This window comes from Numida meleagris, chromosome 12, assembly GCF_002078875.1.
Source record: "Numida meleagris isolate 19003 breed g44 Domestic line chromosome 12, NumMel1.0, whole genome shotgun sequence".
NCBI classification, from domain to species: domain Eukaryota; kingdom Metazoa; phylum Chordata; class Aves; order Galliformes; family Numididae; genus Numida; species Numida meleagris.
This window is the reverse complement of record NC_034420.1, coordinates 4,204,592-4,229,441: the sequence shown is the minus strand read 5'-3', so window position 1 is coordinate 4,229,441 and position 24,850 is coordinate 4,204,592. Positions and strand designations below refer to the sequence as shown.

Sequence of the window (24,850 nt, the reverse complement as noted above, 5' to 3'; positions counted from 1 at the left end):
AACAACTCATGCACAGGTTTCTCTCTGTTATGGAATGGAGATGTGTCTAGCCTCCCAGGTCCTGAACTGGCAATTCAAAGCAGTGTGATTGCCTGCTTGATTGTTTGTGAGATAACAGTAAGATTGGCAGTGACAGGGTAATTTACTGAAGATTGCAATGTCAGGCTATATCCAAGGGGGCTTGCTAGCATAAAGATGTGATTCTCATGACTGACAGGACACTGAGATTGATATGCCAATTGAAAGTTCATGGTGTCGTCAGAAGTGTTCGGTCACAGCAGCCCATAATCTGCTGCGTGATGAGGTCATTACAGACATAGCACACTCACCTATAATAACAGGTATAGCAAAAATACGATGCAGCTGTAACAGCTAAATGTAAATTTGTCAGAAAGAGTAATTTATATCCTCTGTTTTGTTTCTGCTGTTACTGCTGATAGGATTCTCTTCACTGACTGTTGTCTGAATAGAAGAACTGAGTGGACTAAATAGTGGACAGCTTTAAGTTCATAGTTTTAGAAGTGCCACAAACCAAGAAAAGAAAAGAATGCTGAGGAAAAAATTCTCAGAGCTTAACAGAGAAACCATCTTGAGTTATAATCTGAGGCTGATGGGGTCTTCACAGTGATTACATAAAATGGGTACAAAACAGACTGCAGCAAAATAAAAATAAAGATATGTACCGCCATGTTGGAAAGGATTTCAAGATGAATGGAACTCCTAATGTGAATAGGCGACTGACCTTAAAGAAATCCATAGCTCTTACAACAAGATAGTTTGTCTAACTTAAATTTCCGTAGCGGGCTGAATGAAAAAATTGCCAGTATACCTTGGCAATTTTGTTCTTAAATCAGAATCAGTGGTTTCAGGCACAATCAATCTGCTGGAAATTCGGGTTAATTGTAAAATAAGAAAGCTTCTTATAGTTGATTGTTGGTTTCTTTGCCCCTCCAGTTATCACTCTAATGGAGTGCTGATCTGTTTGGAAAATCTTGAAAACAAATGAGTCATGATCTTTCTCTAATCTACATTTGTCAGCTAACCTAGTGGAATGGTTTTTCTTGTGTACGCGATGCAGTACATGCCCAGGCTGTATCTCTATTCAGCAAATGAGACTGAAATGCCTTGCAGTGTCTCTGAAAGTTTACAGACTTGCAGATTGGATGCCTGACTTTCGTGATTTCTCAAAAGTAGATGAATGAATGTTTCTAAATTCTTACAGATAACAATATTTTAAAGTAAACAGTTATTAATTTACTTAGCTATTAAATTAAGTAGAACTCCATTAAGAGAAAACATTTAATTTAAATAATGACATGAAAGGAAAGGATGATGCTAGAAGTTGTTACCATATGCGATAACAATCATTGTGATTTATCTGCCCATGCAGATCGGTCTCCTTGATGGGGATTGCATTTTAATTCCCAGTGGTTAGATTATAATTATTTTTAAAAATATTTCTTGACAAATATTCTTCATGGACAAAGTAATGTGCAGTATGATGGCTGAGCCCACCAGTTTAGTGGCTGGTCCTTTCTTACCCCAAGGACGTGCCCAAATTCTCATTCAGATATTTATGAGAGGTGAGTTGCAGCAGCACTTCCCTATGAATTACCAAAGTAGGTGCAGTGTAATTTTTATTTTAATTAGGCAATGATAACTTGTTTCAGCCCATCTCCTTCCCTCATCTCCCAAAATGGAACAAATGAAATTAAATGTCATAATTCCTAAGACTCTTATAGGCCAGCAAGTAAATCTAAAAACTTTGTAAAGCAATCAGTTGGAAAGATTAAAAAAAATTCCTTTACTCCTTCCTCTATTCATTTTTCCTAATTTCAGCTCTTTATGGGTTTCTTTGGGCTTGATTCTCCTCTAACACAGGTGTAAATTAACATTAATGATGTTTACCAGGTATACTTTAAGAAAATCTCATCTGTGTTGTATTTCTGGTTCAGCTACCAGTTTTCTGGCACAGAGATGCTATGAAGAGTGTGCGTTAATGTTTTCTCCCTGTGCCTTGAGATGTCCATTAGATATTTTTGCTTGATAGCATCGTGCAGCGGGCTGAATCTTGATGATTCTTGCCTTTCAGATGGCTTGGTTGACTGCCTAGACCCAGACTGCTGCCTCCAGTCTACTTGTCAAAACAGCCTGCTGTGCCGGGGTTCCCGTGATCCTCTTGACATCATACAACAGAGCCATTCTGGTTCACCAGCTGTGAAGTCATTCTATGATCGAATCAAGCTCTTAGTGGGGAAGGACAGCACTCATATCATTCCAGGAGAAAATCCCTTCAACAGCAGGTAACAAGCTATAAATATGACATTGCATCTGTGCAGTTGCACTGTATGGGAAAATTTCTCCCAGAGCTTTTGTTCATGTTTTTACATGAGACACTGCTTTCAGGTGCTTCTTGTGTTTCCATCTCAGGAGTCAATTCCATTGAGGGTACTCTGTTGCCATTTATATTATTGCTTTTGTTTTATAACACTTGAGTTTTATTAGCATTTTAACACACTGGCAACATCTAGAAGCAGATTTCTTCCACTCAGCAAGAGCTTCTGAGCTTTATCGTTTATGAAGACTGCAGTCTACAACAATGGAAAATGGCACTCTTGTTACGAGTTAGAAGAGTAGATGTAAATAATGCTATAATGTAGTTCGTAATTTTAATTACTAAAAAAAATTTTTTAAATCAGCTGAAAAACACCCACCTTACTTAATTTCAAGCAATTAGCTTAGAAATAATCAAGCTATTCATGTATGAATGTTCTAAGAATTACAAATTTAGACTGAGCAGGAGCCGGCTACTTCAGACCTGAGACTCTTTTGAAAAAATCCAGTTGGAATTTTAAAATTTATTAAAAATTAAGTTTTATAGTGTTCCGAGTTGCAGGGGTCCTAGCTCTGTTTTATTTGTCTGAAGTACCTCCCATATTTTAATTTCTCCTTGCATATGGCCTTTTGAAAGATTACCAAAAAAAGTGTGTGGTATGCATGACTATAAATGAACATAGTGCTTCTGCAAGTGTGGATAGTACAGTTAGAAATATACATCAGAGCATCTTGAGCATTTCAGAAATAACAGAAAAGGCCTAAAAACAACCCTGATATTACTAATGGAAATGAATATTCTCTGACATGTACATCACTTCAGAAATGCATGAATAGGGGATAATGCAAGCCTTCTAGCTGTCCCAGAACTGAAATAAATTTGTCCGTTTTTGGCAAAACACAGACCAATTTAATCCCCTCATCCTACAGCTTGGACGGGGTCCAGGAATCTTTGCTGTCAGGTTTCTGTGTCTGTTGGTGTGCCCGAAGCCTGCTAAGGGTTGTGGGCTGCTCCAGCCCTGCCAGCACGAAGCCAGCTCAGAAATGGGGCTTTTTGTTTTCTGGCTCTCTATAGCTACTAATCAGAGGAGGTGGACCGTGCCAGAAGTGCTTAGTGCTAATAGAGAACACTTTTCACCTGCAAAGCTCAGTGCTGTGGTCCTTCTTAGAAGGAGCTTCTCCTTTTCACCTCCTTTTTCTCACACAGCTTCCCTTTGTCGCCAGTCTGCCTCTCTCAGGATAGGGAGGTGGGAGGAAGTGAGCCAGGGGATGGAGTATCCTCTCCAGCTATGAGAGCAGAGGAGAGAGGCAGGAACAGGCTGACTGTGCCAGGGAGCAGCAGAGCAGGGAGGAGTGGGGCTGCTGCTTCCAGGAGGCTGGAATCCAGCAGTATGTGCCTGCTGCTCTGAACCCAGCAGTATGTGCCTGCTGAGCACTCTCCAGCAGCAAAGCACTCTCAAAAAAGAGGAAGTCTGACTGTGCCTGATTGTACAGGAATAACCAGTCTTCATTCCCTTTAGTTGAAGCAAAGCAGGTAGCCTGGTGGCTAAGAAAACCATGTATTTTGCCTGTGCATAAAGCCTTGTGTCAAATCCTTGCTCCAGCTGACGAAGTGAAAAGCCAGGATTACAGATCAGGAACCAGTGCGCAGTGTACAGAGGCCAGTCACTCCCTGAGATGAAGGTACAAGGACCGTAATTTGGAAAATTAGTTGTATAAAACGGAGGTATACTGTTACACCATATTGTTAAAGTGTATGAGGCATCCATAGACGTCATGTTGTAACCAGGCAGGATATTCTGAGAAGTGACCCGTCATCATTTCTGTGGGACTTCAGGGTCACAGCTCTGGCTTGGCTGAATGTGAGGTGGCAAAGTCTCTGCAAAGCCTCGTTAGACTGTCACATCAGAGTTCCAGCCCAAGCGAAGGCATCAAGTCCCACTCCATCTTTACAGACCTCAATGCATAGGTACACATTGTCTTGATTTAAGGATACAGAGAGAGAGCTGGGTGATCCTGTACTATCTTCGGTATTCTAATAAACCTTGAGGTAAATTGAATTTAGAGTAAATGAGGCACAAGTGTTCCACTGCTAGGTTTATAAACACTGTAACTGTTTTCATAACTAACTTTGTTACCTTTAATTATTTTCTTTTCAAGTCTTGTGTCTCTTATAAGAGGTCAAGTGGTGACTACGGATGGAACGCCTCTAGTTGGGGTCAATGTGTCATTTATCAAGTATCCAAAGTATGGCTATACCATCACTCGTCAGGATGGCATGTGAGTTTGCTTGTTTCATTGAGTACCTATTATTTTATGTAGTATCTTTGCTGATTAACAGATGGTGCAATCTATTGGAACCATGTGGTACCATGCATTTCATTCCTCCCAGGGCAAAGAGCTAATAAGTAAACACAAAAGTAATTTTTCACATGGCATTTTGAATGCTAAATGAAAGTAAATATGAAAAGGCTGACTTCTGATAATAATGTGTTAGCAGTCACACTCGCTTCAAATAAATTGCTCAGTATCTATGAAAACATTTGTGGACTACAGTAATACCCAGCTGAGAGCAGAAATATTTTAGCTTAAAATGCAAGGCAGAAGAATGCTGCTGGGAAAAAAAAGAAGTCGTATCATTTTAGTATAGTATATTTTGTTAAAAGTTCCCTTCTATCTCTCTCTTTCTTTTTGAAGATGTGCTGTATTTTGAGTTTCTTCAGGGTAGAATATACTCAAAAGATTCTAATTGACTGTATTTAGACATTCTCCTGCTGTGCAAAGATGAGCTTTTTCCCCCTTGTATCATTTGATTTGAAATGCACACAATTTCAGAAAAATAAAAATTGTGTGTCATGGTTTATCTAGTTCACTGGCTGTAGTAACTAAAACAGTATATTTATGACACGTACATTGTAAACATTTGCCATTTTTTCTTTCATACAAAGAGTTGAATTGAATTACTTAGTATGAATCAATTGAACTACGGAGTATTTCATGTCCACATACCCAGAGTATTTTAGTGTTAGAATTACAGCATAACATTGCTGATTTCAGTGGTTTAATGCCACAGTAATGTGTGAGCTAAACTCGTATTTAGATCTAAACAAATTATCTAAATCATTGAGTAATTTGTTACATTACTGTTTACACGAAACAACTGATAATCAGTCCTGTTGTCAGAACAACCTTGAATTATTTTGTGCCTTTAGGACAGATTTCAAAATGCCTGCAGAGCTCCACGTTGCTGTGATTTTGTAGGGGTTTGGGAGTAAATATCTAATCTCTCTGAAAAATGATAGAAACAGTAATTCTGGACACAGTAATTCCTGCCATATTTGTAGAACAGAAACACCTAAACTTTTCATTGTTATTCTTACTGCCATTCATCCCATTACTTTTCTTGATGGACAGCATCTGTTGGGGAAGGAATAATTCAATAATTCAGTGCCCAGCTCACTGTTATCTTGGTTTCTCTGCTGGTTCTATATATATGGGGGACTTGCAATAATAAATGTGCTGATCTGTTCTTTTTTTGGAAATTATTTTAATGCAGATTTTATAACATTTCAGAATGTTTGTCCAGATGGCTACAAATTGCTGCTTGCCTTGACTGTATTTCGGTCAGTCATTTAACTGTCAGAGATTCACATCCCATGACTGATAATTTGAAGCAGGACACTTAAAACACATATAAATTGCTATGATATTCTCTTAGCCTAGAATGTTATTACTTGGATTATTCAGTCTCATCACCTCTAAAGCCCGCATTTTTTTAGGTTTGACTTGGTTGCCAACGGTGGATCATCCCTAACTTTGCACTTTGAACGGGCCCCATTCATGAGTCAGGAAAGGACAGTATGGCTGCCGTGGAACAGCTTCTATGCCATGGACACGCTTGTAATGAAGACAGAGGAGAACTCCATTCCCAGCTGTGATCTCAGTGGCTTTGTCCGGCCTGATCCAGTCATCATTTCATCACCGCTGTCAACTTTCTTCAGTGATGCTCCTGGCCGAAATCCCATTGTACCAGAAACCCAGGTAAGAACAGTGACAAAGATACAGAAATCAGATGCTACTGCTGACATAAGCACTTGCCACAACCACCATTTGTCTCATGGAATTGCTACAGCAAAAAGCTCTGTAGGGTTGCATTCATTCTGACAGATAACAAGCTTTCTAATGAAGTCTGTAGTAGATATCCTAGGTTTATGTCACCCAGACACATTTATCTTTGACTACCTTGCACCTTCTCATTATCATACAATATGTCAATATATATCTGTATTTCAATTGACAGGTTAGGTTTTTCAAGAGAATTTTGCAGAGGCTTTGTATATGCTGATAAGCACAGTCCAATTTCTTGTATGCTATTTAGGACAAAGGAAAACTTCACTTGTTTTCATTTCTTTAGTCAGTATTTATTTTGTATGAATTGCTGGTAGAAACTGTAGGTTCCTTTAGCTGTATCTTCTTGTATTCCCCTTGCATATAATTTGCAATAAAACTGTTTGTTCTTATGTATGCTTTTGCAGTGGATTCTTACAAGTAAAGGCATATGCAGACACCAAATAATATTTTGACCAGAAACATCAGCTAAACTCTGTCACTGCACTGATTTGAAGATACCCATTACTAGTAGTAGAAAGTCATTTGGTCATAAGAATATTATTATCTTAGGATAGTATCTGCTATTCTAAGAAAATTAAAATGAAAAATAAAAATAAAAAAGCAAAAAAACCACCAAAACAGTAATGTAAAATGTTTGATCTTTTTCCTGTTCAGGTTCTTCATGAAGAAATTGAAGTCCCCGGCTCAAGTATAAAGCTCATCTACCTGAGTTCCCGTACTGCTGGATATAAATCCTTACTTAAGATCATCATGACTCAGTCACTTGTGCCACTGAATCTAATCAAAGTTCATTTGATGGTAGCAGTAGAAGGGCATCTATTTCAAAAATCATTTCAGGCATCTCCCAACTTGGCTTATACATTTATCTGGGACAAAACAGATGCATATGGTCAGAAGGTTTACGGGTTGTCGGATGCTGTAGGTAAGTTAGCATATACAAGTTCAGCAGCTTTCCAAACACTTGCAATTTTTTTGTAAGAAAACTGCAAAGATTTTCTGTGAGAAGCGGATATAAACTAAGCAGTTCTTTTCTTCCTTACACATTCAATTTTTTATCATGTTCCTTTTATATACTGAGGAGCACATGCAGAGAGCCTAGGCTACCACTGTGTCTGTGTTTCCTAAGCAGTAGCTGACTTACAAGTTTTAAATCAGCCGATGGAATAAACTGGTCACAGGGACTTAGATGAAATGTAGTCCATCACTGTGTCTTTATTTTCTTTCAGTTAACAAATAAATCTTGTATTGGGAGTGACTGGCATTCTTCAATGCAGTTGGCATCTCCTGCATGCTGTTATTACAGCCCCTTGTAGTATAATACATTTGAAATGAAATAGTTTTCCTAATGCTGTTCAATCTAGCAGTTCTCTAGCTACTTTTAGTTCCTTTATTTATAGATCTTGGTTCTAGTGGGTGGGAAAATGGGTGATCATCACAATGTTTTTAAGTTTTTATTTTCATTTGGATATAAAGAAAGAATTTGTTGTAACAGTGCTAAAAATGTGTATTGGAGCTGTGCCAACGTGGAAAGAAAAATTTACTTAAATCGTATTTCTCTGTATTTTTCTAAAGTCTTTGCTACAGTTTCTTTCTTACATTCTTGCATGAGATATTGCTTTCCTGAGTAATGCTTACAGTGTGTGTGAGTGCTTGAAACACACAATTGTCACTGCTCCTTGATATGTGGCATGTAAAATGAACACGATACACTCCGTGAACATCCAGCAAATTAAGAATTTGATCTTGTCCTGTTATCTGATAGGAGAATATTATTATCATTTTTTTAATTATATTTCCTGCTCTCTTCTGACCAAGGCGGTCACTTCCCAAAGCCAGCTATTCCATAAAAGGGATCTGATCCCTGCAGAGTACATGTGAATGAAGTTTAAAATTTGTGTTTAGTCAAAGATCTGAATTTAATATTGTAGATGAAAAGAGGGAAGTGTAATGACTTCATCTTTTTGAGGTTACTGGGGACTGGAATGATGATCCATCTGAATGTGCCTTGGACATTTAATTCAGTGTTGTTCAGCAGGTGTATTAGATTTTTGTTTTTATTTTTTTCAGTTTCTGTGGGTTTTGAATATGAGACTTGCCCCAGTTTGATTCTATGGGAGAAAAGGACTGCGCTGCTGCAGGGATTTGAACTAGATCCTTCAAATCTAGGAGGATGGTCTTTGGATAAACACCATGTACTCAATGTCAAGAGTGGTGAGTGAGTTAGTTCCACGTGTTGTCTGTGCTATGTGGAGTTTTGACTGTGAACACTTCGTATTTATGTTACATTTACCCTTTGAAATATGCAATTTCTTCACTCTTCTTGTTTCACCTTTAGCTCAGTAAGGAATGGGATATGTTTCAATTGTCAGAAAATTTCTATGGAATTTCAGCAGATCTTTTACCCTCCTGCCAAGCATTGCTTTCTGGAAGTCCAAATCTTCATCCTCTGTTCAGTTGTTCACTTATTCCCTTGTAATTATTTTCTGTTTTCCTTCCACATTCTTTGTATCTTAACCACAACCATTCCCAGTTCCCTTCGTTTTTCCTTTTCCATCATAATCTGAGGTACAATTTCAAAGGAGTATGAGACTCTGATAAGATTCTGATTCTTGTTTCTCTTTTCCTTTTGACACCTGTTGTTTTTTTTTTTCCCTCACTTCTCTTCAAGTATCCTAAAATGAATATTCATAGGCTTCACATTTTCTCAAAGACTGCTAAGGAGTTGAAGGCTTGGTGTATTTTGTTTAATTCCTGTAAAATGTTTTCTACAGCTTTCCTGCTCTTTCTTGCAGGAATACTCTGCATCAGCAAGTTGCACAATGTATTATTGCCCAAGAAATCTGAAGGAGCATTCAGAACAGGCAAGATCAGGCCATTTGAACACACTTTTAAGTGCTGTGCAGCAGATCAAATGCTTCGGAGATGGCCATTTAGATAGAGCATGATATTCACTGGTGACAACAGTGATGGCAACTGTACTTGTCCCTGGGGAGCCAGTTATTTTATGTTAGAGTCACACAGCAGTATTTCCAAAAGAACATGAGGCTAAATGTTTCCGGACAGATTTCTACAATCTTTGATGGCCTTGAAGATGGCCATTCTGTCAGAATCCACTCCCTTCTTGGAACAGATACCTACTTTTAGAACAAGTATGTGAGAGAAAACCCATCTTAAAGGCCCTTCTGGAAACCTAATAAGGACCTTACCACTAGCTCCCCTCTTGTCTTTCATTAGCGATCCATAGGAGCTCTTCTAGGAGTTTCAGCTTTCTCCTCTCTTTTCATTTTCTGCTCTATCCTCTTTTCTGTCATCTCCATTTGTGTGAGGAGAAACTGAGAGGTGGAAAGAGTAAAGTTAGCAAAAATTCCAAACAAAATGTAACACAATAAAACTGGATTCAGAGGATCAGGGTGCTCTAATAAGGAATACGTCCTCTGTGCTGTTTGCTTCCTTACTTCCCAGTTATTGAGACAGTCTGAACCGCTGTGCCAGGCTGGAGGGATGTGTGACGACATTTTCTTTCATAATGAAGACCAAAGTACTGGAGGTTTAAGCTTGGATCTGTGTTTGTAGCTGTCTATGTGTGTGTTTTTAACAGAAGATCCTCATTACACCTTTACTGTTTTCTCCTGCAGACCTATTTCACTGTTTTTGCACTGCTGGAGAACCAAGCACTGAAGTCATATCACTGTTTAGTCCTTAACAGCAGCTGCTGAGAGGAGAACTACCTGAAGTCACCTGTAACAAATGACTGTAATAACCACTTCTCCTCCTGTCTGTTATTAGGTATATTGCACAAAGGCAATGGAGAAAATCAGTTTCTAACTCAGCAGCCGGCTGTGATAACCAGCATTATGGGGAATGGGCGCCGAAGAAGCATATCCTGTCCTAGCTGCAATGGTCTTGCAGAAGGAAATAAGCTTTTGGCCCCTGTAGCACTGGCAGTGGGAATTGATGGAAGTCTCTTTGTTGGAGATTTTAATTACATTCGGCGCATCTTCCCATCCAGGAATGTTACTAGCATATTGGAGCTGAGGTAAGCTGTTAGTACACTGAGACTCCAACTCTGTAGCCTGTGCTTAAATCAGCCTTTACCATTATTTTTATAATTTTGTAAAACATTATCACTGTCAACCTATTCAAATTCCAGTGGAGAAATGGGGCACAGAAATGCAGAATTCAAAGTCTGTAGCTAATCAGAGCAATGATTATAGAGGATAAAGTGCATTAACAAACTAAAAAAACAGTAGTGCACACCATCTTGTTATCTCCTGGTGATCATTTGACACAATCTCCTTTCATTTGTATACATAATTTGGTTTTACTTGAAAAATGCAGAATTGACTGCCCTTAGATATTGAGCCACAGTGATAAATAAAGAATTAACAGTCTTAGAAGATGAGAAAGGAGGTTTTTGTATAAGTGATTTTGAGATCCACTTTTCCACTTCTTTCCCTTTCTTGTAAGTTTAGTCCTGTAGGTTGGCAAGCGCAGTAAAAATTGACACATGGAGTCACTTTGCATCATCAGAATTCTTTCTAAAATCATATCTCTATTCCCCTCAAAACACTGAGATTTTGTCACTTACCAGGGAGGGCATGAGTATAGAGTGTACCACTTCACCCATTTCTGTTTCATCTCCTTTTTTCATTCCTCTAGTAGAAGGAAGAGCTATTGCTTCCAACCATAACTCATGTAACTGTTCTTTCTTGTTGCTACACTACTGAGTATTTGGCAGAAAACAAATGAGAAGTGGCTTGCGTTGGCTGTCCTCTGATCCTTCTGCAACCCACCCAGGCAATAGGATTAGTGCTCTTGTAAACTCAATATAACCGCGAAGCACATTGATTGGACTTAAGTCATTAGCCTTTTTTTTAAATAATATGACCAATAACCAATACCTCTTCTTCTACTGTGCTTTTGTTTTTTAATTAGTGGGGGAAAATGCAAAGTTGAAGAACTGTTAAGGAACAGGAGGCCTAGCTCTATTTCACACCTCTCTCCCATTCATGTCATTCTGTTGATGTCCCTGTTGTGAATTCTGATTTATATAAGAGAAAAAAGATCAGACTAGGGCCAAATCAACGCTGAGATCACTGACACCTGCCTACACACCATCAGGCTGCCTTACTATCCAGAGGTTTAAAAAAACCACACGAATAATAGATCATGCAGTGCTTTCTGATTGGCAGCTGAGGACAGACCACAGAAGGTAGCTGGTGTGGCTGTATGACCTGCTATGAACATTTCTATCAGCATACACTATAATTCTGCATCACGTAGAATATGCTGATATTTGGATTTTTCCAACTAGTTCAGTTCTGCCTAACTGTCTGGTAAATAGGACTACAGCATTATAGGTGAAGAGAAACCTTTCCAAACTAGCATAGTTAATGTAAGGCATTTATGTCCATCTCACCTCCAAATGTCAGTCACTGACAAAGTTTCTGAGCAGTTCCTTCAGGTCTGTATCATTACCAGTCTGAGAACTTTGCTTTCCACCTAGGGAGGAGACAACTCAGACTTTTCAGAATGTGTGAGGGAAAATAGGAAAGACATCAGTAAAGATGAAGAAGCCTATCTTCCATTTCTGCTTTTGTCCATTTTCTCTTTTCTTTTATGAAAGTCTGTTTTCCACAGTGTAGTTTCTTTAGCTTCTTCTACAACTATTGGCAATGAACAATGAATCTGTTTTGTTTTGAGTACTGTAGGGCAGCTGCAAATGACTTGACACCCAGGCTTTTAGGATTTGCAGTGATCTTTTTACCTGTTGTTCTCTGAAGAGAATTAGGTAGCGTCCATTGCAGCAAACATCATGTACAGAAGTAGTTGTGATTCAGAGGCCATTTTAAACTCCATCTGACTGAAATGGCTTTAATCCCCAAATTCTTAGGCATTTAAATATAAACTGGAGTGAGTCTGCAGCAAGTATCGAATATAACATGCAAATAGTAATTCCATAACTATTTCAACAAAGTATATTGCTTTGTTTAGATTTCAGAATGGTTATAATTTTGGTTTTACATAAGCCAATATAAATCTTGAGTAGCTGTATAAGTCAGAACTGGCCAGTGTGCTTATTTCCTTTGCACTGTCCTTTATGAAGGTACCTGATCTGAGCGGCTAATAAGAATTTTTACTCGAGTGCTGCATGTCAGTTACTGTTGGCACTGCAAGTGAGGGGCTGTGCACTGAGTTCTGCAGGAGTCAGCACCTCACTGTTTTTTTTCAATGTATATTCCTAACAAGAAATGATAAACACAGTGAAGCGCTGTGGTGTGGAGAATGTATTGACTTCTGGGAAACAAAGGATTCTTTTGGCCTGTGTCTAGAAAGTAAACTAGGCATCAATTAATGCTACATATCTCCCATTGTACAGTATTTTACTGCTCACGTAAAAGATTTTTTTTTTTTAACCTAATGTTTGCTTTGATTGACTTAAATAGAATCTAGAGAAAATGCTACAGTCACATCTGAACTTGGCTTAAGTGCTTTTTTAGAGTCTGGGGGAGAAGAAAATAAACTGTGTCATAGAAATTTTAGAAATAGCTTGTAGGAAAACTGTTTTGATTAAAGAAGTTGCCTAAAGCTGGCAGACAATATCCTAATCCCAGTGCTTCCCCATTCCCACATTTATATAAAGAAAATTGCCAATTCCTCTCCCTCCTAGCCCACAAGCTGCGTGTATTTCCCTTTGAAAACTCTTCCAGTGGTCCAGAAAGCTTTCTGCAGAGTATATGGGGGTGGGGGATGAGGGAAGGGGTGTCATGCTAGAGAACAGTTGGCAAGTGGATCACTCCCAGGCATTCTTCATCCATAAACCAAGCTAAGGCTAGTGCTGAAAAGAGATATCTTCTCCTATGTCCTTTTGTAAAATAAAACAAATACTATGTTTGCTTTACCATCTATTCTTCAGCTAACTGTTTGTTCTTTTTCCTTCTGTTCCCCTTCTATAAAGAAATAAAGAGTTTAAACATAGGTAAGACATGAGCTCTTTCCCATATAATTTGATATGGTTTGTTTGCTTCATTGTGTTTGCTTTTTGTGTTGTGCTTCTTGTGTAATGTTATGTTCTTCATGTACCATATATAGAAACATTTTATGTGCTAATTGTGTGTTATGAATATGATAAGCATTAGCAATTACAAAATGTAGTCAAAAAGCAACAAAACAAGTTATGACAGTAATTAGAAACTTATAGTAGATTGCAAGTATAATGAACCCCAAGCTAACTTCTACATAATCATTTCTCCCTGCTGTCTGTAACTGGTCTAAATGGTTGAGACAAACTACAAGAGCAGTTTTACAAATGCCAGAAAGTTTCACAAAGGCACCAATGACTGGAAATAGGTCAAAAATGCATTTTCCGGTCATTAGTGACTCTCCGAACAATGTCCTTTCTTGTAAGTTAGTTTCTGTTTTCTTTCATTGAATACATTCAACAGCTGGTTGTGTGAAATCACTAGAAGGAATCACAGTACGATTCATAAGGGAGGTGAAACCTTTCTGGATGTGAGGAGAAAAGATTTTTCCTCTTGCCTCACCTGAGCACTAGGCTTTCTGGATGGGAGCAGCATAGGAAATGCTTGTGCCTTCTTCAGTGCCACACACCTTCACCCTGCAAAATATCAAGGGCAAGAACAAGAGAAGCTGTTACAAGCTCTTCAATAGTGTTCTGTCCATGACCTCTTTAAAGCTATCCTTTGGTACCCCTCCATTTCTGCTATATAAGTTAGATACAAAAGATAGTCCGACTAAACAATGTAATTTCCTGTTCACAATGTGTTTTGTTATATGGAGTCTAACTCCACTGAATTTTTTTATCTAGATGAATTCATTCACAGTTTGCTAATGGTTATTGGTGATGCTGGAAGCTTCTCATTTACAGCCAAAAGCTTAGTTAATTCTTCAGGTGCGTAAAGATTTGCTCTGAGCAGCTTCTCTTTTTTGGTTATATTTCAAGAAAAGCTATTGTAACACTGTTTATGCATGTATGAGAAAAGCAGCAACCACAAGCTGGTGCTGCCTGTACTTGCTATCAGGCTCCAGGCTTCCTGGAAGACCAAGTAAGGCTGCAGATGGTAACTGCTGTGCACACTAGGGAGGACGAGAGGAAGAGATGCTTCTGAGCAATATCAAATGTTATGGAAAGTATTTTAAAGCAAGGTATATTCCTTTGTTTCCTATAATTCAAATAAAACCTTGAAAGGGCACTGAGAAAAGAGAGGCAAAAGGTGTTTAGTTGCTTAGATGCCAGTTTGAGAACTATGTACTGTTTATAAAATACATCTCTGTTTGAGGTAATACTTTCTTCATTTTTTTTGAGACCGTGGATGTACGTCCATCAGTTGCCTTGCACCAAAGTTGCTCAAATATGTTTTGTGGAGCATCTTCCACTGCCTGTTCCCTTACCGAGCTCAGGAGCAAAGGTGAATGGGCAGGGTTAGCAGCTCCACTGAGTTGTGCCCTGATCTGGAACAAAAGCTAACAGCCCACACCCTGACAAAACTGCTCTGAGGGAGGTGTCAGTAAAGAAGTACAAGATGAACTCCAGGGTCACTTCAGTGCCTGCCAGAGAGAAGAGGGAGATGAGCCCATGTTCTGCCATTGTTCTTGACTCTGGTTCATACCTTGCTCTGTGCTGATAGCAACAGGGCACACCTAAGATTAGCTGTGGGCAGAAGGGAGGCGGGGGCATGCTCATGGGGGGGTAGGCACAGACTGGCAAAATCACATCTGAACAATACAGAGACCTTTCCCGCAGCTCACAGGGCTGCAGCAGGGGTAGAGCAGCTCCCACAGTCTCTGCTTAGAGCACCCCAGACCAGGGAAGTGCCCTGCCTTAAGCAGGCAGCAGATAGGCAAGTGCATCTCCAGCCCATACCTGCCTCTGCCCATCCTGGAAGAGGCAGGCAGAAAGCCCTGAGGATGACAACACAACAAGCCCACAGCAGCAGTGTGCAAGCGTTGTCTGTTCTGCTGCTGTTGCAAAGCCTTGACTTAAATTTGGGTGTCTGCAAAGTGAAGTATGACACAACACTACTGTCACAGTGAAATTTCTTCCTAAGTGTCAAGGGAAAAGTGTGATGGAGTAAAGAGAGCAGAATTCCGAAACAGTGAGTAATATGCAGGTGTTTGTATGGCTTAGATACTTGAGAGAGTGAAGAAGTAAGTGGAAAGAAATATTTTGCTATGTGGCAAAGAAGATGAACCTTTGTTTTGGAGGGATGAGAAGGAATGTGATAAAAGTGTAGTGAAGAGGTGCAGTTTGCTGCTGAAGATAAGGAGAGGAACTTAGAAAACAAAGAGATCGTGCTCTAATTTCAAGCATGTCGCTAGTCTCCCTGTTTAACCTTGTCTGCACCACTTAACCTCTCTGTGCCTCAGTTTCCTCCTCTGTAAAATGGGTATAATACCCATGTTTATAAAGCACTTTGCAATTCATGCATGAAATAAAACTGCCAAGTATTTTTTGTTTATTGTATTTATTCATCTCTAATTTCTACACTCCTAGACTTCAGCAGATGGTATTTCCTCTGCCTATTTTAGTTTGATCAAACAGATCTCCTTCCTACTTGCTATGATTTTAGAACTAATTGCTGTTGACCTAAAGCCATGACATGTCAAAGACTGGCATAGAGGAAGATAACTGTAAAAAGTGATGTTTTGGGGCCTCCTCATTCCTCCAAATCTGCTCATGACCACAGAAACGCAGTTGTCTTTGTGTTACTGACAGTCCATCTGCCAGAAGTGCCCTTACTATACTTTCAGCGAATCTGATCAAGGAATGGCTATGTCCATCATAACTTATCTCTGTGTATCCTCACTCTTGGAGATGGGCACTTTTGCCACTTGAAACTAGGAGTGTGGATATTTGGAGGCAAATCTCTCTGGTTACTGGTAAGTAACCTTCATTATTTTTCTTCCTGTCTTCATTTGTCTTCTATGTTTTGAAACCACCATTGACCTTATTTATGCTCACCCATAGGCACCAAAGGCTGGAAAATTCAGATCATGCTTAAAATCCAACTAAACTGAGTTAAACTAGCCAGGCAAGATTTTGAAAATATTTCTGCACTGCAGTTCTGTGTGTGTGAATGTATACATATCGCTTGAGATTGACATTTCTCAATTTGCAGATGATTTGCTAAAGTAGTTCCAAAATGTGACAAGCTGTCAAAAAACATATATCTCATATGAGAAGTAGCTTCCCATATGAGCACCTGTTCTAATCTCAAACTGAGGACCAGTTTGCCAGTGACAGAAGGTTTGGAGTTAAAGTCAGACACTTGGGGTCTCTCTGGTTTTAGTTACATAACCAACTTCATCTACTGTAAATGAGATTCTTGATAAGAATGAATGAGAATGAATTTGCTTTAGGAATAAATTTGTTATGCTTCTGCCTTCTATTTATGCAAGACCACACAAATCTTGTGGCATAATGTATGTAACTCAGAAGCTGATTTTTTTTATCTTATTCCTATGACTTCTCCTTTCAGGAGAAAGGTGGTGTTAGCAGGTAGATATAAGCCAAAGAGAATTGACCGAAAGCACATTTAAAGAGCGAAAGAGACGAAGGGGAAAGTCCACTGTATGGTTCTGGTGTACTGGGCTCTGTTATGCAGTGTTTGGTGTAGCAGAGAGCGTGAGATTTGGAATAACAATCCTGAAACGCTGACCAGTCCCCAACCAAGTTAAATCCTCAAACAGAAGTTCTTCAGACCCCAACTCTGTATGAAGGTGTCAGACTTTTTTTCCAGATCTCAGTGTGTCTGATGATTATCTAAGCTCTGGAAGCCTGTGAAGTTTTTAGACTGCTCAGCACTTTTTGTTTTATGCTTCCTTTTTCTCTAAAGCAACAATCCTGCTCATAAATACTACCTGGCCGTGGACCCTGTTTCGGGCTCCCTGTACGTATCAGACACCAACAGCCGACGGATTTACAAAGTCAAATCTCTCACTGGCATGAAAGACCTAGCTGGTAATTCTGAAGTGGTAGCGGGGACTGGAGAGCAATGCCTGCCCTTTGATGAAGCCAGATGTGGAGATGGAGGGAAAGCAGTGGACGCAACCCTAATGAGTCCTCGAGGTAACGTAGTAAAAAAAAGGCAGAGAAAATGACTATGTGAGGCTACGCTGGATGTGGAAATAATTATCTGGCAATTAAATCACTACTTGCTTGGTAATTTTTATTCCGTGCTTTAATTACAGTGGATTGGCAAGTGTTCGTGCTTTGTTTAGTTAAGCAAACTTTATTACCCCAGCACTGAATGCCGCTAAAGGAGAACAGAACACAAATTAGCAGGGTACCACTTAGTCCAGGAAGCAAGCATGAAAACTGGGAAACAAATCACTGCTTGAGATACAGTATTTTGAGGAGAAAAACTGCCCACTGTGGCATTTTTCTCAGCTTTTATATGTCACCTTTCAAGTTTCTGATTTTTGAAAAACAGTTTTAAAAGTGATGTAGAGATTAGGGGATATGTTGCTTTTTAAGATTTTCCATTGTTTCAGCTTAATTGTAAGTATGAATTAATCAGGTGTATTGCCAGGTGTTTCAGATGCCTTTGTTTCTTTCTTACAATGGTTGAAGGTAACTAGATGATAGTAAAAGTGAAAAAAAAAATGAATAAAAACAAAGAGATCCTCTTCTTTGTGTAGGTAATAGTTTCCATTTATATGTACAAAGTATGTTAATGGGACAGAACAGCTTGCACATTTTTGGTTAAGCCTCTACATAGCGGTTGAGAAGATAAAGCTTTATCTTCTCTCCCTGGACAGTACAATGAGTACTACTGCAGCCAATTTAAGGCAAAATTTTTAGATGAGTATTTCATTTTCAGACCAAGAACTGGGCAAGGCAGTGCACCAAATTAAAGCAGCAAAATCAAGTGAGAGTATGCCTGCCCTCCTTCATGACAAGCAGCAGCATCATTCTGTTCCTCCAAGAATTCACGTTTCATTTTCTATGCCTTTCCTCTTCAAGGATTTACAACTTGGAAGGCAGAAAAAGTAAACACACATTGCCATCTCATAAACTTGTTAACATGATTAATCCTACCTGGAAGCTAGAAGCTTCACTGACGCCTAGTTTTTGTACTTGTAGGAATTGCAGTGGATAAGTATGGACTCATGTATTTTGTTGATGCCACTATGATTCGAAAAGTGGATCAGAATGGAATTATATCAACTCTGCTGGGCTCCAATGACCTAACTGCTGTTCGACCTCTAAGCTGTGATTCCAGCATGGATGTCAGCCAGGTAGACTCTTACGTTTTTTAACTTCTCAGCCTTAGAAAAGATGGGCAACTATTTTGGATGACTTCCTGGCCACTTAAGAAATATGTTATGTATCACAAGATGATAGCATGTTTGAATCATTACTGAGATGAACGAACCATCCTTTTACTGTGGTTAATGCAGGTTATTTATGCAGCTATAGAGGAATAAGGTTGAGATAATGGAAGTTATTGTCTTAATTGTCTGTTTTTCTGTAATTATTGTAGAGTTTCCACAATGTAGCATTCATTCTTTGCACCGAAACACAATTAGCCAAAGTTACCATTGCACATAGCTTTAATATTTCCAAGAAAGAAAATGATTGTTTGAAATAGTTGCAGTTCATGACTTAGTTTCATGATTTACGCTGATAAACCCCTCACTAATTTGCTGTTGTTACACATGGAATTTTAAACACTAGAAGTGTACTTTTCAGTTATGAGTTTTACAGTAATAATTTGTGCAACTCATAGGTACGGCTGGAGTGGCCTACTGATCTCGCTGTCAATCCCATGGACAACTCACTTTATGTCCTAGAGAACAATGTTATTTTACGGATCACAGAAAACCATCAAGTTAGCATTATTGCTGGACGCCCCATGCACTGCCAGGTTCCTGGTATAGACTACTCTCTTAGCAAACTGGCTATTCATTCTGCACTTGAATCAGCCAGTGCCATTGCCATCTCACACACAGGAGTTCTTTACATCAGTGAGACAGATGAAAAAAAAATTAATCGGCTACGCCAGGTAACTACCAATGGAGAAATATGCCTTCTTGCAGGGGCAGCTTCAGACTGTGATTGCAAAAATGATGTCAACTGTAATTGCTATTCTGGGGATGATGGGTATGCCACTGATGCCATCTTAAATTCACCATCTTCCTTAGCTGTGGCCCCAGATGGTACCATCTACATAGCTGATCTCGGAAATATCCGCATTAGGGCTGTCAGTAAAAACAGGCCCATTCTTAATTCTTTTAACCAATATGAAGCTGCATCTCCAGGAGAACAGGAGCTGTATGTCTTCAATGCTGATGGGATTCACCAGTACACTGTCAGCCTTGTTACCGGGGAGTACTTGTACAATTTCACCTATAGCAGCGATAACGATGTCACGGAGGTGATGGACAGCAATGGCAACTCCTTGAAGGTCCGTCGGGATGCCAGCGGAATGCCCCGCCATTTACTGATGCCTGATAATCAGATTGTCACGCTGGCTGTTGGCACTAATGGTGGACTCAAACTAGTCTCAACGCAGACCCTGGAACTTGGATTAATGACTTATAACGGAAACAGTGGTCTCTTAGCAACGAAGAGTGATGAAACAGGATGGACAACATTTTATGAGTAAGAATGTTTTTGGATATATTAAGCGTACTTTTATTTTTCAAATGGTAGTGATTGGGCCCTGAAGTGATCCTACTGAAATTTGTTGTAGGTTTTTCACTGATACTGAATAAGGCCTTTGCATCTCAATCCATTATGATGCTGGACATGATTAAGTGGCTGCTTGATTTCATCAGTTTTGCCATGTCCTTTAGTTGGGTACGGAACCACCTAAACTCCTGCCCATAGTTTGAGGCCAGTGAGGAATTTTACTCACCTCCAGCACAAAGGACTGTGTGCGACATTCAGAAACGTGCTTTTGTTTTACCAGCTTGGGCCCCTGTTCCTAGACACCAGCAAGACTGCAGATAATTTGAATCCAAGCCAGCCCCCAGCAATCTGTGGCTCCTACTGAGTTGCCTGTGTCTATAAACCTTAATACTACAGTTTCTTTCTTTTAGAGCTCAAATTATCTTTCTATTCAGGCTCATATATTACTCATGGTTGATAAAATGTTGATTAACTTTACTGATTGTTCATTCTTGAGACAAGTGAGGAAATTACATCCCCAGCTATCTGTCAGACCCCTGTGTAACTCACATAATTTGTTGATAACCCAAGAGCACATTGGTGTTCATGAGCACATAGATTAAAAAGCCAGAATTTTCTCTTTGAATGAAATTCATCAGATGAGGTTCAAAAGTATATTAAGAATCCAGAAAAAATAGTCAGAATTTCTTTAATAATTTTCATATTCTTAGTAGTCTTATTGCCATTTATTTATCGACCAAAACATTTTTAATAGAATCTCGATGGAACATTGTAAATGTATACATGACTTTTAAGTAAGTATGGTAAGTCTGATGCCTGTTCTTTTTTCAGATAAGTAACTACTTATGACTAAATACAATTTCTCAAGTTACTGGCTAGAAAGTATAAACAGGATTTTGTGTTTGACTTTGAATTATAGCCTTATTTTTAAGGTTGCAGAACGGTGATCATGCACACCCTTTTTAGTTTCTTAATGTATTCAACTTGGCCAACATTTTCTTATTTTTTAGAGAAAAGTAATGCAGAATTGTAAGGAATTGTGTTCAGTCTGCTCAAAATACATCTAAATTAGCCTTGCTCATCAGTGCCTTGCCCACGATGCCTTTTCCTTTCAAAGGAAGGCAGTGCCCTCTCGTGGTCCTCTTCTAATGTGGCCCTGGAAATTGAACTACTGGTTTTCACAAGGACTCGGTAGAAATTTGAAGGTTTTTGCTACTTAACATTTTTGCAAGGCTATTTCTTTACCAAATGTTAGTTACAAAAATAATCCAGTTATTTTATTCCTCATTTGTATAACTATGCCCTAACAGTTCTCACAGAATTCAGGTTGTTGCACATACCAGTGTATGCATGTCTATATGCAGAAAAGCACACACACCAACTATTTTATTATACATTGAATATGAATATGCAATGAAATCGTGCTCTAACTGGAGTAACAGAAGCTCTGTAACTTCAGTGTATCCGGAATCCACCGCATGTGAAGACATTCAGATGGCCTTATCAGATCTCATTCATCCAGCCTGATGCTGTGTCATGCTGTGATGTGTAGTAGCTGGTTCCAACAAAGACACAAGAAGTCCCAGACTGATCAGTATATTTTTATATTGCCAACTTTTCTTTTTTAACTTGATTACAATTGGGTTCATGTTATGAGAAAGAAAGTTAGATAACCATTTAATTCCTGTATAACTCTATTCTTATTATTCAGATAGATCCCTCTTTTTTGTAGTCTGCTAAGCACTTGCTCTCAAGAATACATACATTCAAAAGAAATCTCAATAATATGTCACTTCTAAATTACAGAGTATGTAAAAGTTTTCTGGTTTATTTAGTTTAAATTTTTTACCTTACATGTTTTTTTAATAGGATTTTATTGATGCTGTGCATAAAACAGCAATGCCTCCTTAATACACTGATATTGCAATCTGTATCTATTATTAGGTAGTGGTTCTTTTATGCCTAGCTCATAAACTGAATGGTCTGCAGATCATAGAGAGTACAGTTGTCCTATAAATGCTTTTAAGCTCTGCCATTTTTGTTTTCAAACACTTGACCAGCACTGGGGAAAATGCCCTGGGAGAGGGAAGGGGCAGAACAGTGATTTGTAGAAATAGCATTAGAATATTTTCATTTTTCTGTTTCAGTCTCTGTACATCCTCATCCATATTTACTTTTAGACTGTCCTTGGACTTTGAACAGAGATTTTCAGTGAGTAGCCCACAGCAATCCCTAGGAATTTTTCCTCAGTTAATTAAAAATCCAGCAATGTGAATGAGAAGTTTAAATTAATCTGTCTCATTTGCATTACCTAAAATATAATTGCTGATGGGGAATTTCACCAGCCATTTTTCTGGATATTCACCAAGTTCTACATAGTCTGAAGCCACTCATAAACTTTTCTAGTTTTCTCCTACATAGTATTGTCTCTTCTGCAGTATTTGACACCTAAGTATTCCCTTCATACCTTTGCTAAGCACTAGGCATGCAGATGTCATCACACACAGATTCTTAGAGGGTATCCCATTGTTAACCTTTTAGATTTCTGAAGGTCTATTTTTGGCGCTTCTTGTTTTCCTTGCTAGGTGGATGTTTGGCTGGATCAAGTTCTCTCCTCATCTATGTTTTCTGAGCAATTTCAGTATTTTTTCTAAATCCTTTTGTAAAGACTTAAACAAAACCCCTTTCGTAGGTTACCTAAATGTATTGTGTTTTATCAAGTATCTTGTTGATAGAGTAAATACATCTATCTATCTATCTATATATATATAGTCTAATGGGTAGAAACTTGTGACTTTTATTAAGAAAAATTGTGCTACTTAATCTTTATTTGATCCTGAACTGCTTGAATGAACACACTATATTATTGGTTCCTTCCAGGTCGCATGATGCTTTGTTTTATTGATTTACTTCTTTGCCTAACACTTCCGTTGGTTCTGGTAAGACTTGTTGCTCCACAGGTGATTTTTTTCCTTCCTCCTCCATATTCAGTTGAATGGGTGCAACCAATTGCAATGGATTGAAAGGCATAATTTATATTTGCGTTAACTGAGGAGCCTATTTTGTATATTAATTTTGGAGATATTCTGTACAGTTCAGGTGGCCTACTTTGAGGTTTCTTATTGATTTAATTGTAAAAAGTCATGTTGAAAGCACTGATGTTTTTTCTTCTTTGCAGCTAAACACTGACCTACAAAGAAATCATCCAGCTTTGTGATACTAAATGTTCTGCTCTTCTCTTCTCCTACTCTCAGGCAATGCAATGGATTTACCAGTTCTCTTCCAGGCTTCCCACTCCCTGGATTTCTACATCCAAAGGATGACCAGTTGGTTTCAGTCTTTACCTAAACTTTTCCCTTTATCTACACAGGACATTTTTTCTTGTCTTTCTCCTTTGCGCTTTGGTAGCGGCTGGGTGAGAGACTTGCACAAATAGAGAATTGCAGCACCTAGAGGAATGCTGATTTTGTGTTTCAGGTCCCCATTTCTTGCCCTTAAAAGATCCAAGGGATTGCTTCTTTAGCATATGTATGCACAGAAATACAGCATACAAAAGGAAAGGGAGAAACAGAATAATTTGATTTCCGGCAGCATTCCTTCTTTGTCCCCTCCCCAGGCTTTATACCTCTCAATAAACTTAACTGCTTCTGTAAGGTGAAAAAACTAATGGAGAGACCTTTTACCTTTATTTTTTATTTTTGTGCCTTGGGAGCACTTCATTCATCTTCTAAGGTATATTCTGAGTGCTGACTGCTGCCCTTTGTGCAACTCCAACCTATCCCATGCCTTAACTCCTCATCATTCATCTTTATGAGCAAAAGATTCACCCCAAAAGGCAATGCAGTACCACAGATAAGACCTAAATGAAATGATTATGTTCTCAAGCTGATGTCTTTTTTAATCTCTTATGGCAAGTTTATTCCTTGATATGTCATTTAAAACCATACTTAGTAATTTCCACTAAATATTCAATTGCAAATGTGCAGTGTATGCAATTGTATATTGTAGTATCATAATGGTGCCATGTCCTTAGAGTGAAATGCAACAATTAAAATACAGATGAATTTACTAATTATAACAGATCCACATATCAGTCTGTATATCCATTAGAATTTAACTGATTTTAAAAGAGACTAGTCTGGATTTACACTCATGGAATTGAGACCAGTATCTCTAAAATTAATATTTCATCATCATAGACCCTTTCAACAACAGAGAAATAGTTATAGCCGGGATGTTCTTGAAAATCTGTTTCATTCTGTATTTTTGCAAAAATTTGGTACATTATTAATACATTGGGTATTGAAATGAACATATATCCTCATGCTTTTTTGCTCTTACTAACTTTTCTATTAGCTATGATCATGAAGGGCGCCTGACCAATGTAACACGTCCCACTGGAGTGGTTACTAGCCTTCATCGAGAAATGGAAAAGTCTATTACCATCGACATTGAGAATTCTAATCGGGATGATGATGTCACGGTCATCACAAATCTCTCCTCTGTGGAGGCTTCCTATACAGTTGTTCAAGGTACCAAAGTGCACTTCTCAGCACATCTCCTAACCACACACACAATTTGAGAAAGCAGTTCTCAAAAGATTTGTGTCATAAGTACAGTCATGAGCAGGGGAAAAATGATAAAGTTTGCAAGACAAAATCCCATAGAGCTCATTCCTAAAATGACAGGTCTTCCGGACAGGTAAGAGACATTTCACAATCATACTTT

The 24,850-nt window shown here is 38.7% G+C and overlaps 1 protein-coding gene across 16 annotated transcripts in view; it reads left to right on the top strand.

Annotated features, from left to right (window-relative positions):
- The window catches only part of TENM2 (teneurin transmembrane protein 2), a 616,658-nt gene that overhangs the window by 578,112 nt on the left and 13,696 nt on the right, over positions 1-24,850 (top strand). For 14 of the 16 annotated variants that reach the window (XM_021410395.1, XM_021410388.1, XM_021410399.1 and 11 more), the window contains 11 exons: positions 2,093-2,303; positions 4,495-4,614; positions 6,114-6,375; positions 7,120-7,387; positions 8,533-8,676; positions 10,252-10,501; positions 13,424-13,444; positions 17,322-17,554; positions 18,572-18,726; positions 19,218-20,092; positions 24,479-24,654. In XM_021410395.1, the coding sequence (XP_021266070.1) occupies positions 2,093-2,303; positions 4,495-4,614; positions 6,114-6,375; positions 7,120-7,387; positions 8,533-8,676; positions 10,252-10,501; positions 13,424-13,444; positions 17,322-17,554; positions 18,572-18,726; positions 19,218-20,092; positions 24,479-24,654 (2,715 nt within the window). The remainder of the gene's footprint in view (positions 1-2,092; positions 2,304-4,494; positions 4,615-6,113; positions 6,376-7,119; positions 7,388-8,532; positions 8,677-10,251; positions 10,502-13,423; positions 13,445-17,321; positions 17,555-18,571; positions 18,727-19,217; positions 20,093-24,478; positions 24,655-24,850) is intronic. The other 2 variants (XM_021410391.1, XM_021410396.1) reach the window with 1 other exon arrangement.